The 15,046-nt window shown below is 50.7% G+C and overlaps 1 protein-coding gene across 1 annotated transcript in view; it reads left to right on the top strand.

Moving 5' to 3' along the window:
* The first annotated feature begins 4,453 nt into the window (after positions 1 to 4,453).
* LOC107192775 (protein dachsous) overlaps positions 4,454 to 15,046 on the top strand; it is a 101,991-nt gene continuing 91,398 nt past the window's right edge. Inside the window, exons 1-2 of the mRNA XM_015582112.1 lie at positions 4,454 to 4,490; positions 5,291 to 5,475. Coding sequence (XP_015437598.1) covers positions 4,454 to 4,490; positions 5,291 to 5,475 — 222 coding nt within the window. The remainder of the gene's footprint in view (positions 4,491 to 5,290; positions 5,476 to 15,046) is intronic.

The following is a 15,046-nucleotide window of genomic DNA, read 5'->3' as shown; positions in this document are numbered from 1 at the left end:
CGATCGCGTGTGCAGTCTCCCAGTCGTTTCTATCGGTGCGCATTAGATTAGCAATTTTTACGCGTGAAACGCGTTTATGGCTAGCCAGAACAGGTTTTTTCCTTGCGATGCATCCATGCCGAACGTTGTATTAACGTAAGTCGTACGACGTCGTATTAACGTACGCTATCTAATGGCTGATAACGGATGTTTTCGCGCGGACGATGAGACCGTTGTAATCAACGGAGGTCGTAAGCTAGGAGGTAGACTGCTTTTTCTGACGAAGCGAAGAAGTGATGGAAATGTACGTTTTGCCTCATTGGCTAGAGTCGAAGTGGCAGCGGTTGCTACAATGCTGTGAATTAATCGGTGGAGGAGATGGAGGAGAAATCCTTTGGCGTTTCTAGGATGTCATGGTGGAAGAAACTTTTCTTTCAGGGCGACGCGTACACGTGCAAGGTTCACCTTGACTGTGCTGAATTTCTGAGTGTACTCGAAAGGTACAGAATTATGTCCTTTTTGCTGAGGTTTTCGGTAGTATCGCGTGGACTGGCACCGGCTGTCGATCAAATGTTGAATCTTTTGAAATAAATGTATATAATGGGTGAAAAGACGTTTTGTTAAAGAGATATAATTCCGTATAATATAGATAAGATTCCAACGGTAGATTTTTATGGTATCAGAACGTCCGAGCAGCGCGTAACCACGGATGCGAGGTATGCGAGAGGAAACGAGGCGATTCATTGGATCGATTTCGAGCTCGACGAGGGTATTTTACGTTTAATATGTACATATGTATGTACCTATTAAGGTCAGAGCCGCGTAATCCAACGTCGGGACGCCATTACGTCGCCGAGAGATCTCGTACACGTCGCGCAGCGGTATCCCCCGGTGGATCGTGATTTTACACGCTCGCAAGCATTTCACGTTTACGCGGTCAGCTATGACGAACGTGAAAGCAAAAAACCTCCCGTGGTTTTGATCGTCCTGCCGCGAAGGATCCCTCTTTCGGTCCGTCCTTCGTGCACCGCGTCTGTGTCCACGTTCGCGTTCGCGCTCGCGTCCGTGTCTGCGTCTATCCAGCCGTTCGTTATTAACTTTACGCTATCTTGGACGACCATCTTTACGCTGCCGGATCGAGTGAAGCGTATCTACCGTGAGTTCTTGGCCTACCGACATTACGTACTCGCACACAAACGCGCGTGCTACCCTCTTCGTACAGCACCGCTGCACCAGCTACGTCAGTGTCTCGCCGACTGCCGCGTAACAGGCTTAGCTCCGTCTCTCTTGAAAATTGCCCGCCATATTTTTACCATATTACTTCATTTTTAAGCCACCTCCCGCTTCTGCCGGGTCTCCCTGCTGCCGCCACAGCCACCATTGCCACCATCACCACTTCCACGACCTCCACCACCTCCACCACCTCCTCCACCACCGTCGTCACCTTGCCTCGTCTTTTCGTTTCTCTTCCATCTCGACGCGCGTTCGTCGATCTTCTTCTTCTTTCTCTGCACCGTATTCGCGACTCCCCTTTCTTACCCCTTGCTCCTCGCTCCTCGGTAGATATCCTTGACTCACCGCAACCAAGCTGCGATCTCGCGTACCGCCATTTTACTCGCGTAACGTTCGCGTACCATGCGTTGCCCATCTTTTGTTCCTCCCTCTTCATCTCCCGGTCTCTGGCTCTACGGTGCCATTCGTGAAAAATCACTGGTTCTCGCCGATCTACGTGTCTTTGTCCGTTCCACGTCGGAGGTTAATGCCGCCCGCGGTTTCGTTTGACATCGACGCGACACAACGCGACGTGTGCTCGCTCGCGTACACACGAGTCGCACGATCCGAGCGCATACAAGCGTTTCGTTTCCTCCGCGACTCGAAGCGGTCCATCGTCAGGCGGACCGACGGCCTCACGAACATCCACTTCGTTCGGCCGATCACCGCAAAATGCAATATGCGCTTTTTGTAGCAATATTTGGAGCGAATTTAAAATAATGATCGTCCCCCGACCTCGAGCGTACGGGGGCCGCGTCAGTGAAGCTGAAATCCGTGGAGGTGCGGCTGAACGAAAAAGAACAGAAGGCATAAAAAGGGTAGAGGAAAGAGGGGCAAGGCGAACGAGAAGAAGGAGGAAGAGGCGGACGTCTACGGGGCAAGTTAATGAGATCACGCGTAATCGAAAATTGTCTGCCGTTCGAATTTTATTGGAACGACCGTTGCCCACGCAAAAATCACTCCTGTAGCCTCCTCTGGTAGCGTACCGTGAGCGAGTCGTTGATGATGCTCCGGATGATACCCCTGCGCTCGTAAAAGGGAATCTGCCCCGTGCATGATCGGCCTCGTACGCGCCGTGTTAATAATATACCTAATAGAATGCGTACATAGTCGGCCGAGCGTATACCTACACGCGTGTTTTTCTGTCTCTGTTTTTCGTGTCACTGCGATACGCAGCGCGACGGTAGAGCGTGTTCGGTCATTTCGCCTCTTTGTTGTCGTCCCGCGTGGCCACTGACAACGCGGCTGGTCGATGCGATGGCCAGTCCGATATAGAATCGACTTAATTGGAATGTCCACCTTCTGTTCGACGCGACGCCAGTGCCGTGGGGTAACGACGCGGTAACGATGCGATACCACCGTTTCTCGCCGAACGTGGTTCTTTAGTATCTTATAATCGGAACTCGATACGTTTTCTCGTCTGTGCTTGTACCACATGGGACCCACAAAATTGATCCCCGTAATAATGGCGATGGTATTGGAACGCACGCCGGGGATCGTCCTTGTCACGAGCAAGTGTGTAGTAGGTACGTCTGGCGGCGGTGGTTCCGGTGGGGAGCGCAGCCCGATACCATCAGCCACCGCGGCTCTACCTACGAACGGAGGCCGGAGCTGTACTGGCAGACCCCTGCGAAGCGTACTCGCACCAACTGACACCGGTCGTTACGTAAAGGTCCGAGTTGTTGTAACAGCTGCCGATAACCTGTCTACTATTACCGCTTAACAGTGCGACTGTCACAATGGCAGGCAGGTTACACGCCACGACGACAGACGATTTGTTAGCGAGTCCCTGCGAGCCAGCCAGTCACTCGAAATGGACTTCTCCTGGGCATTTGTTAGAGCTTTCGTGACCGACGACAGACGCCAATTTTGTTGGGCTGGTTGCATTCAGTTTTAACGAAACAAGGAACCGTTCCTAGAACGGCGCGGTGCGGCATGACTATCGCGAGAGATCCTTCTTTTTTATCGCCGCGCAATTAGGCAGCCGAACAAGAGTAAGTTGACGAAGGGAGGCGGGAATATCGTTTTCATCGAGGAGACCATCGGGAAATAATAACCCACGTTACAATGTATCATGCACCACTGGTTACACTGAACCAAGCCACAACAAGGTCCAGCATCGTAGCCTGTGGTCAACAGAGAGTTTTTTTTCCCGCGCGAATGAGCAATTCGAATGAACCAAAACCGGAGAAACAAATAAATAACGAACGGACTTAATGATCCAACAAATGTTCTCGGTTTCTTCGTTTCTACGGCACTGCAATTCGTGTTAGAACGTTTCCGAAAGGAACAGAGTAGATACGTTTGGTTTGCAGTCTACGAGAATTCGTTACCAAGATCCATTGAAAATTCCGCTGGGCGGTCGATTGATTTCGAGTGTATTCAGTTAAAATTCGGGACGATCTTCGGTACAATTTATGGGTAACCAACCGATCGATCGGTCGTTTGTTCGATCGAATGGGCAAAGAAGAAAATCCGACGACGCGACGGTTAAGGATAACGTAATGGCTGCTCGGTGCTACGCAACGGACGGTTCGTATCGCATGAAAAGTTTCGAGCGTACTGTAAAATTATCCGTCGGCGCTCCCGTATTATCTATGCCCTCGGTCCAGCCGAATGTATGCGCGCTGGTTGCTTCGTGCCCGGGTATCGGAAGCCTTCGACCAAAGGCGCGAGAGATGGTAATACGTGTAATGATGGGCTGCGTCGCGACTAATCATAAGTCGGACTACGAAATTTGCGCGAATTCGTCCCTGACCGCTCGAGATTCGAGAGGCGAGAAATGCCTAATGTCTTCCTCGCACTTTTTTTCCCGATGCCTCGATCATTTGCAAACGAGTCACGTTCCAGCGGCTTCGATCAGGAAACGGTCGTCGCGGCGTAGTCCTCGTCGTTGTCTGAAAATCCTTTGATCTTACCATGGCCGCGTATTTCTCCTTGAACCCTCGTCGAAGGGGGACGAAAGAGAAAAGTTGAAGAAAGGTGTGTAGAAGGTATCACGGAAATGTTTGGAAAATTCGTGGTTCGTGGGTGAGACCACGATAATCGTCGTCGTAGGTTGACATTACGTAGGAAGTTTTTGAAAGAGGTGAACGGTTCGCTGACTGGCTGGCTGCTGTCGATGAGGAAACACGGACCTGGCAGGATCGCGGGCACAACGCCTTGTCGTGGGGGCAAGGTAACGAGCGGGTAGCCGATAGGTATGAGTACAACAACCATGCTGCAACAACCTCCTGTAGGTAAGTCGAGAAACTCGGGAGGTAGGTAGGTAGGTAGGTAGGTAGGTAGGCAGTGGTAGTCGTCGGTGCTGGCTTCGTCCACTCCTACCTCAGGTTTTGCCCTCCACGAAAACGAGCCCCCACCGTTTCCGGCAAGATCGACGAATTCTCTCTTCTTGCGTCGAGATCGATTCGAAGCTGCTTCGTCTTGCCTCTCGCCTTCTACACCCGAAGAACGTTCATCCGCCGAGTGTTTTGACTTGTTCGCATTAACGACGACGACGACAACAACAATACCACCGAACAGCACATCGATTTCCGTTGCTTCGATAGGCCGGATGTCGGTGTACCGTTTCGTTTCGGTGAATATACTTCGACCCTCGATCACGCGATTCTCCTCGATGTGCGGCGGTTACGGTGGATTCGCCGAGCGAATCGTGAAATTTCCAGAAGGACCGTCTCTATCTCGTGCCCTCGTTGTCTCGTCGCGGTTTCGCCGTTCCACGCCGGTATTACGGTCCGTGTAATAGCGTCACGGTGCGAGAAACGGAAGGGGCGTCGATTAACCGAAACGTTTGCGGCTCAGCCGTCCGTGGGCAGTGCCGAAGCCTTCGTAAACAAGCCACGAGCGCTAATTTTCGGGAGAATATTAGCGTTCCTCGGAAAGAGATCGATACCTGGAATTTATCGTTTCCCCTGTGCTCGGATTATCACCGTTCTCGATTACTCGGGGTGGCTGAACTCTCGCATCGCATCGCATCGCATCGGCCGGCGACCGAGCCATTCGCCTCTTCCAATCACGATCTTAATAACCTCGGAAGGTCGAAAAGAGGACGAAGACGGCGCTGTCGACGACAACGACGTCGAATACGCGGCAAGAACAGAGAATAAGAAGGAAACGACGAAGAAGCAGAAGAAAGTGAAGGAGAAGGAGAAGAAACAGAAGATTCAGAAGAAGCAGAAGAAGGGGAAAAAGAAGAAGGAGAAGAAGAGAGAGGAAGAAAAAGTGATTCGGGAGGATCGGCCATGGTATCCGAGGCGCGTAATAACGACGACCGAGGGCCTCGATCTTCGTGGACAATTTACGAGGGTAAAGTGGGTCATAAATGTAATTATGGCTAAATTATGATTATAGAGCTACCCCTTCGAGAACGCTGCCTCCTGTCCTTCTGTAACGGGAGAACAACGGACACGTCGAGGACGGGGGGTGGTGGCGACTCTCGATTTCCCATTTCTCCGAATCCGTCATTCTTCTCTTTGCGTGAATTTGGTCTGTTCCTGTGGTAACTAGTAGTCATACTGTGGACGACCTATCGGTTGGGAAACGTTTCGATTTTCGTCCGCGCGAACGATAAAACGTGTCTGGGGTTTCTTATTAAAAATAATTCCCGTGCGGTCGGATCTTCCTTTCTTCTTTCAGTATTCCGTCAATTAAGAGAGCCCCCCCCCCTCCGCTCCAGCGTGGATCTAATTGGAAATAAAGATGATCCAGGCTCGGCGCCCGACGCTTTCGCGATCTCTCGTATAATCATAGAGTTTCGTGATATGCTTATTAAATCGAACCAATCGTCGGGGGCACCGCATCGACCGGCATCGCTGGAGCCCTCGGGTAGTCCCTCTTCCTTTTCTCTCGTTTGATACGTAACCTCTGGTTACTGCCACGGTTCGATTATTATAAGTTGCGCACACGGACGCGTCCAACGGGGAAACTGCGAGAGTTCGATCCAGAGCGGACGATCCAGTTTACTTCGTTCCATCACGAGACCTGCATTCGATATAAGGATTAGAGAAGCGGAAGCTTCGCAATGCAATGAAACGCACTTGGAAATAATAATAATAATGACAGGCAGTGTGCCCTGTGGATCGTTTAGAGTGACGTGGAAATGTCCGTCGTACTGGTATCTGGGGACGTGTCAGACGTGTGTAGCAAAGGCGATCTCTTTACTGTGGCACCCCCAATATTGTACGGTGCGTGATTTTCCGGGTACACCGTGTGCTGTTGGAATCTCGACCACGCTTCTTCGTTTCTTCCCCGGTAAATTGCGTATTTGTCCTTCTGCCCCGCCCTATTCCCACCTTCGTTGGTGGTAAAGACAAAAGGCGTACGGTAGCCGAAAACAATTTTTCAATCTGTAGATCAACTGTTCGACGAGTTAATTTTCAATGTTGGTACACATACGTATGTAGAATGCGGCGTAAAGTTGAAACGCCGCGTGCACGCGCGCGTGCCCGGTGCGGGGACGAAACGAGCGAATGGAAATTCGCTCGGTGATTTATTTGGCACGGTCTGCCGAGATCCGTGACTCGAACAGCTGTATCGTTGCAGGCCCCCGCGAAGGCCCCGCATAAGATACACCGTCGCCGTGGAGGACGTTAACGCGGCGCTACGAACGCGACGGGGGGTTCCGCGTAGCTACCAACCTCATTTTTATGATTATTTGGCGGCGTTATTGCCGCTTGACCCGCCATTAAGCGGTTAAGTGGGCCGAGGCGAGAGGGTTCTGGCCCTGCTCTTTACGACGTTCGGGGACACTCGCTTCCGAGTGTGGACCAGAGGTCGGCCCGTACGCCTTCTATTTAGCGTTATACCTGATTCCGTCTGTATTTTTAGTGGCCCGATCAAACTTAACGCGACAACTTTTTTCGCCGCGTTCCGGTAGCGTCATTCGTGCCGATAGTCGCGCAGTTACAACCACCCGTCGCTATTCTGAAATATTACCTCCGGTCGATGTTTCAATCTTCCGAGCGCCACACTCGATTGTCATCTTCCGCTTATTGTTATTCTAGCATTCCCATTTCGGCTGCAGTACGGTATGACCCAGACGCTATAATGAAACGAAATTTTTTAGGGGGGAAGGGGGTGGAGTGAGAACCCTAAATGTAAAGTTAAAAAAAAATGTTTCTGTACAATACATTGAATTCTCCCGGTCGTCGCCGCTCGTGGGCGTTAGCAAGTGTGTATAAAGCCCAAGTAAATAAAATTACACGTGTATTTCTACTACTACCTATCTATTACCGATCTGAGTTGGTTAGTGTTAGTTAAAAAACAAAAAAAAAATACTAATCTTACAATTAGACGGTAAGCATCTGAGAAACTAATCAAGACCTACATCTAAACCTTTATATTTGGGTTTTCAAAATTTCGTTTCATTATGTGGGTCATACCGTACTACATCCCACATTTCTTACGTGTGTTCTACGTAACGCGTAGGGTCTGGTCGTGTCCGAAGGGTTAATGGATTCGCGGTGTTTCCACGTCAAGATGTTCAGCGAACGCAGACGATTCACGAGGTGTTCGCAGCAGTTGTCCCGGCATACGGAAACGTACCGCGTATATAAATGCACCACTTTTCGCTATCCATCGATCCTCGTGATTCATCTCGATCAGCTTTCACCCGGTTTCGCTCGGGTATCGTTTCGGCAACGTGTTTCTTTCCACGTGATCGCGAAATCTTGCGGCAGTATTGTTGGTGGAATCGGTCGTACGTGTGTAGCGAGTATAACGGGTGTATGCGGGTGTACGTATCGCCGTGCGCTCCGCTGGTCGCGTCGTGTTCGTGATATCGAGACGCTTGCAAAGACCACGGCACTGGTCCCCGCCTTAATTCTATTTATCGGTTCGGCATTTTTCGCGATCGCGGCATACATTAAGCCACCGTTGCAGCACGTAGCCCCGCGGATATACGGTTAAGCCTATGTTTCATTCATGAGCCATAAAGTTCCCGGGGACGCCAGGCGGTTGCCGTTGAAGCGCAGAGCTTTCCTCTCGGAATGTCGCGCAGAGGGATACGCGCGGCGAGCCACTTTGACGCCGTTTACCACGCTCTTGACCGCGTGAATTCTATCCACGCGAAGCGGAATGGCGCGAACACGCTTCGCACTACTCTCTGCTCCATTGTACCGTTTCACGTTGCTTCGTAAAACTTGCGACCACGGGGTTCTCACGTTCCGGCCACGGAAGGTAGCGAAGTGTCCGATACGTAGAATTTTGCGAGTCGCGGGAATCAGCGGCTTGTACGGATCTGAATCGGGAGCAAGAATAATCGCCTGTATCCGCATAGGCGCGGGCTGTTTCAAGCGGATTCTTTCGTGGAAACGTCATCGATCGTCCCGAGCGGAGACGATGCGAACGATGGATATGGTCGGAACGTCTTCCCCGGTGGCAGAGGTGGTTAACCGGTACCCCGGTTGTCTCATTTGCATTCACCCGGGAACCCGAGCGTCGCAAAGGTTGCGCAGAAGATGCTAGAAAGGAGAGGGAGATCCTTGCTCTCGTGTATCGCCTCGTGTATTTGTTTGTAAGTCTGTCGCTTTTCTCTCTTTGTCTCCTGTCCGTGCCCCGTCTTTCTCCCCCGCACGAACTCTCTTTTACTCGGCGATCGGACGAGACTCTCGTATCTCCTTCCTCATTCCATTCGTTTTCATTCTCTTGCATTTCTGTGCTGTTTCTCTCGTTTTCGCGTCGAACGTCGTTCCTGTTGCCATCCCCTTCGCATCGGATTCTCAGGGTGCTCTCGCCACGGAAATGGAAGGAAAGAAAAGGGAAGGAGGCACTCTATTCTTCGCAAGTAGGCGCGTGCTAATCCTAAGTAATCGGCCCGACCCGACCCGACCCGACACGGCCAGCCCGGCAATACGTTTCGCATCAGCGATGTAGCTCGTCGTTGTTGCATACGCCGACTGCCTCCGTTGTGTTGCCCGTACTCGTTGCCCTTCTCGCTGTATAACGGCACATTTAGTGGCAAAGAGGAACGAGCGATAAAAACGTAGAAAAGCGGGGCGGGAGGGAGCGAGGGAGAAAGAGGGAGAGAGCGCAAACGATGCGGCGGTATGGTGGTAACGGGCAACTCCGGGTTCGTCGTTTCGAGTTACACGAGTTACCCGCGCACCGTGACCCGTGGCGTTCGCGGAGATTCCGGGACCACTGGCGCGACTCCTTATCTCGTCACCTTTCCCGTTTCCACGGCTTCCCCACGCGAAGAAGCCCGTTATGACGATCGTTCATATCCGTTTCTATCCGCCGCACCGTCCTCACGACTCCTACTCGAGATTACCGAGATACGTCAGGCTCTTGGAGATCCGAAGAATCTTTCATCTTGTACGCGAGCAATCTTCGAGGACGACCGACTGCGAGTACTTGTGCGTTTTGCAGCCGCGTTTGGCAAACACGAACTGGGAAAACGGACGCCCCAGTTTCCGTCCTGGCGATTTTTGGGATGATCGTGTGCCCTTGGCATTAGAAAAACCATAGACGATGCCCCGTTGAGAAGTAAGAGCATAGCAGACGCAAGTGACAAAAAGAAATCTAGATGGACAACGATGGCCGATAGTTTAAACAACCTCGTGCTTTGGGATGAGCTTGAGGAAGACGAAGAACGCGGGCTGCTATCCCAATGGAGAACGGAGAAGGGGTTAGGGTACCTTATCGAGATTCCTGACGGCCTTGCCCGTCGATTTATCACTCTCGCATAATAGGCCCTTGCAGACACATATTCCGGAGCTCTCGCGAGGAGAAAGATCACCCTTTTCTTTTCCTCTCGTTCTTCTTTCTTCCGCTCTCTCGTTTCGTTTCGCTCGGTTCGGTTTCGCGACGGCTCGCCGAGGAAGCTTGCGAACGTGCACAGGGTGCCGGGAAGCCCGCGCTGTTACTCTTTTCTCTCACGATGCGAGAAACTCGATCCAATCTTCGCGAAGGGATCTATGTAGAACGCTCCGCTCATTTGTCTACCGTCCCTTTAACTCGCATTTCGCGACGCGACGCACTCGACGCGCACCTTCTCGGTCTACGTCGTCTACGTTTCCTCTTCGATCAGAAACACGAAGAACACTCTTCTCCGCGCCGAGAGCCAAAGGCGAACCGGATACGCTCGGTACGCGCAGACACGTATCAGGCTGGATCCATCGGCCGCGTGCTCGTAACCGACGAAACCTTCGAAAGCTTTTCTTTCCTGCGTTCCGATCTGTCGATCCGGATATTTCGGAGGAATGTCCGGTTATTACGTTCTGTTCTCGATCATTCGCATCGCATCGATCAATATCGTCGATCAGAGAAAGTGGCCGTGAGGGAACTCCGACCCGATTCCCATCATTTCTCGGTGATATATCGACGCTTGACTCGGTCGTCGTGAAATTGCCCCGACTCCAGTGATCGAGGAATAGAAGAAGTGTTTCCGTTCTTCCTTTAGTCGGCTTTGGTTTAGTCGAGTTCACGGGCCGCTCGCGAAAACGACAGCAGCGAAAGGTCCCTTGTCCACATTAAAGCCGATAAATATCTAAAGGAATCCCGACAAGCATATGCAAGAAACCTGCTCGTGTTCGCGATGATCGAGGAGCTGTCGTCGCTCGCCGCTACTTTCAACGGTACGAACGATATTGTTCCTTTTGCCATTCGATGTATAGACGTACATATTTCATTGAAGCGAGCAGCTCCTTTCGCTACCGTGCAGCTTTTTCGCCGACTAATCGTTTTCTTCTGGCTGAAAAAAAAAACTATTCGCTCGAAATTACGTCGAATACCTTACACATAATACAGTGTTTTGGATGTCGATACAGTGCTTCGGTTTATCGAACGGTCGTCGATCGTTTGTCACTGGTCGCTTGGATCGAGCAAACAGCGCTGAAGAAGCCGAGGCTAAGGCGAAGACGAGAAAGAGGAAGGAAGACGCGGAGGAGAAGGCAGAAACGTTCTGGCTGAATTCTCGACTTAGCCCCGGGCGGGTAACAATGACATGCTGGCAAACTCAGCATCTGTACGCAACCTTACCGGTTACTTTGTCCCTTTTCCTCTCTTGCTCGTCTCCGTCCACCTTCGGCTCTTTCGGCGAACGGTCATATTTTTTTGTGGCCCGCAATTATTCCTCTGAAATTACATACTGGCCCGTGTTCCGCCGCGGAAAACTTGTAATACCGCTACGCTCCCGAGCGATCCCTGACTCCTCGCCCCTCACTACGCCTCGATAAACAGCTCGTCGAGTATCGGTATGATCGTCGATGTACATAGACGGGTAATTATTTGATTGTATAATACTATCGACGCGAAATTCGATTGAAATTAAACTCTGGTAGTGTTTCCGGATGCTTCTGGTCTGGTGCCCCAAACGTAATGGACGAACCGATTATTTCGGCGCTCTTTTAGGGCAGTTCAGTTTCTCCGGCTTGGCTTATGGTATCCACGAGGAAAGAATGACTTTCTTGCGGGCACCGGAACCCCCTAATTTGATCGGCCTTACGTAAACTAAGCACTATGGGAGCGTCGAAATCGTTGAAATTACGATTTCAAACGACGACGCCAGGTTCTTTTTCTTCGTTTTTTGTTTCTTCCACGCATTCGCACACACACACACACACACGCGCGTGCCGAGATTTTTACTGCCGACCCGCAACTGTGCGTGTTACCGTGAAACAAATATTTCCACGAAGCAATCATCATTACGCGTCCTTATCGTCGGGGCCATGGAAGGATCCGGCCGCCAGAGTTTTGGAGCGAGGCACACGGAACGACACCGAGCGAGACAAAGGAAACGATCGAAGGAACGGGCAGATGTAATGGGGCAAAGAGACGAAGATGAATAGAAAATTCGATGGTTTCGCGGATCGTTACTGTAATTGGTAATTGATTCTCTAGAACGCGATTCCTGGATTCCTAAGGGCGTTCCAATGGAAAGATATAAAATACGAAACGTTTCCGTAATCGCGGTTCGGCACGACGCGACGCGACGCTCTCCCGTTTCCCAAGCACACCCGTAAACGGCCATTGTTCTCGCCGCGCCACGCAGCGATCGTTATACCAACAGCGTGAATTGCCAAAGAGGATCGTGAGGGTCGAGGCAACGAATCCCGGACGAGGCGATCTGGAATCTGGAATCGAAGCGGCCGCGGTTTCTTGCACGCCGGTTTTTTTGAAATTTTTCCTGAAATTCCTGAAATCCCGCGCGCAACTCGCGAGCGCTCCGACGCGGCGCGGCCTTCTCGACCTATCGAATCGGAAGATTTATCGGCATCGTCGCGCCGCCATCGTTACAATATAATCGGAATAGATACTTTCGTTATTCCGCCTCGGGGTTTGGCGAACCAAAACCCGGTGGAAGGCTTATGCAAACCAGTTTTCTGGTTTCGCTTACTTTTTACGAGCAGCGAACGGGTTTATTCTTCGGCCCGTTCTTATGACTTCGATACGTCTTTGAACAGGTCGAAAGGAGAAAAGTAATGCGACTGGAAGCTCGTCGATAGTATCGTAAAACTTTTAATTAACCATTTCGAAGCCCAAGAGAGTCGACTTTAGGATGGATTGCGTCGTGGAATGTAATAAACATCGAGCTAGAAAAATCGATGGTATTGCATCCGTTTCATCGTTCTTCCATGAGCTCGCGATCGACGGACAAGGTTACGTTTCTCGACACAATCGAGAAATCGTTAAATTTGAAAGAGAAACGGTGGTGTTAAGTCGCCGCCTGGAAGAGAAGAGAGACGATGCGCGAAAAAAAAAAACACTGTCGTCGAGCAAGCCTGGGTGAAACGTGAGACGCGGTCTCATATTTGCTTTCCACCACTATCCTTAATGACGTTGTAACGGTCGAAGGCGACAATGAGATTATCGCGAGATAGCTCCGACTGATACATACGTTTCTTCGGCTTGTGCTCGTCGACTCTACCTCCTTCCCGCGACCGTGCGTTCGTTCTCGCCGAAAATCCCCTTTTTCTAGCGCGTACGTAAGCAGAAATCATGGGCGTCGATAAATTGTCTTAAATTGAATCCTTCCAAGACCTTCGAAAATAATCTATCGAAATCTCTCTCTATTGACTTGCAAATACGGCGAATCGGCGAATCATGTTTTATGGAGCATTAACATATTGTACACCAGAGGTGCCAAATACGCGTCAGATACAATTAAAAAGCCCATTGTCAGAAGGTCTACGACCGCTCGAAACTAGTGGCGCTACGTCAACGGTGCGTTTCTAAAAATTCCCCAGTCCTGTTCGTCGGAAGATAATTTCGCGCGAGATCGTTCGAGATAACAGCGTGCAAATTCGAGTTCGCTCGTAAATAAGCAATAAAAAGCGAATCAATAAAGTGCGCTGTTAAAGCTGCAATATAACGCCCACTTTGGGTGATTCGTGGATCCAGGTTTCCGCGTCTTCTTCTCTTCCTTCCATGTCCATTGCCCCGAACTTTATCGACGCGTCCTCGAATCAAGCCTCCATACGTAGGTGCCATAACGGCGGCATGCTTTGTAAGAGCCGTGCAACCACCGCGCGGTCTTCCCGTATTTTACGAGACAAGGAAATTAGTTAAATGTGTAATAATGTTCACCGGGGGGCAGCAGGGTCGAGACTTTTTTACTTCCTTTGCAGCCCTTGTCCCGGGTTAGATGGCAGTATCCGCGTGTCCCCTCGAATCATCTCGTTCTCGTCCAGTCTTTGCCCCCACCACTCTTTTTCTCTCCTCTTTTACCGTCCTCGTTGCGTCTTCGTACTCGTTCATCGGCGTCTTACTCCTCCGACGTTTTCTCACCCGGTGTCAGGGCTGAGACCACACGCAGAGAACCGAGCTATCTCTGTTACGCCCCAACGAGACGTTAACTCGACAATCGTTTAGTCGGCTTATCGACGGCCGATAACAAACCCCCCACCACGTTCTCGCGTCACTGTGTAGTCGCGGCAAAGTATTCGCGATTTCTTCTCCTCTTCGTTAATTAAATCCTCGAAAGTTTTACAAGTCCGTTTCGGAAGAAACAACTTTCTGTATTTCATACACAATACAAGCGGTGAAGTGAAAGGGAGACATGGAAAAATAGAAAAATGGAAGCGAAAAAAATCATACCGAAAGAAACGACAGTGTCGGTCGACTTCTTTATCAGTTTGATCTGCGTAATCGTGCCGTCATGCCACTTCGGAGCAATTCTCGCGAGCAACCACCGCGCGGTGTCTTCGTGGCGACCGCTCGATCGCGTCCCTGTGGCCCGTTCTTTTCGTTCGAGACCGCGTATCTATGTCTTTGACCTATTAATAACGATGAAATATGTATACTGCGCGTCGAGGGTAACATTTACGAGCAACAAGAAAAGTATTACCCGCGAAAGCAATAATTATGACGCAGCAGCAATTAATTATTGTTGCCGTTCATCTACCGCGGCGATCGATTATCGTTGCGTTACGAATACCGACGCGAATTCACGGTTATCCTGTACTCGAGCCTGGGATCGATATTAATTAGAAAAAGAAACTGGTACTGTTATTATCGGTAATTACGATCGAGTCGGAGGCACCGCCGTGCGCTCCCCGATCGACGTAAACCAACTACATACCGCGAATTATCTGTAAGTAAGTATAACGCAAGGCCAAGTGTCCATCCCTTCGTCGATGTATCACAGCCATACGCGCGAACGTGTACCAAGAGGCGAGCAATTTTTCGCTAGTAAAAAGGCCTGGCACGGCCCGACCCGGCCCGGTGACATTTCTCTGGGATTTACGCGTTTCCCAGCCGAGTTTACGCGAGGTGTGCCTCGTTCCGCGCGATATTTATCGCGTCGCGTAATTGAAACGTTCGTGCGGTCACGCGATACCTGATCTAACCTAAG

The sequence above is a fragment of the Dufourea novaeangliae genome, unplaced genomic scaffold (genome assembly GCF_001272555.1).
Source record: "Dufourea novaeangliae isolate 0120121106 unplaced genomic scaffold, ASM127255v1 scaffold379, whole genome shotgun sequence".
NCBI classification, from domain to species: domain Eukaryota; kingdom Metazoa; phylum Arthropoda; class Insecta; order Hymenoptera; family Halictidae; genus Dufourea; species Dufourea novaeangliae.
This window is presented reverse-complemented; position numbering and strand designations above follow the sequence as displayed.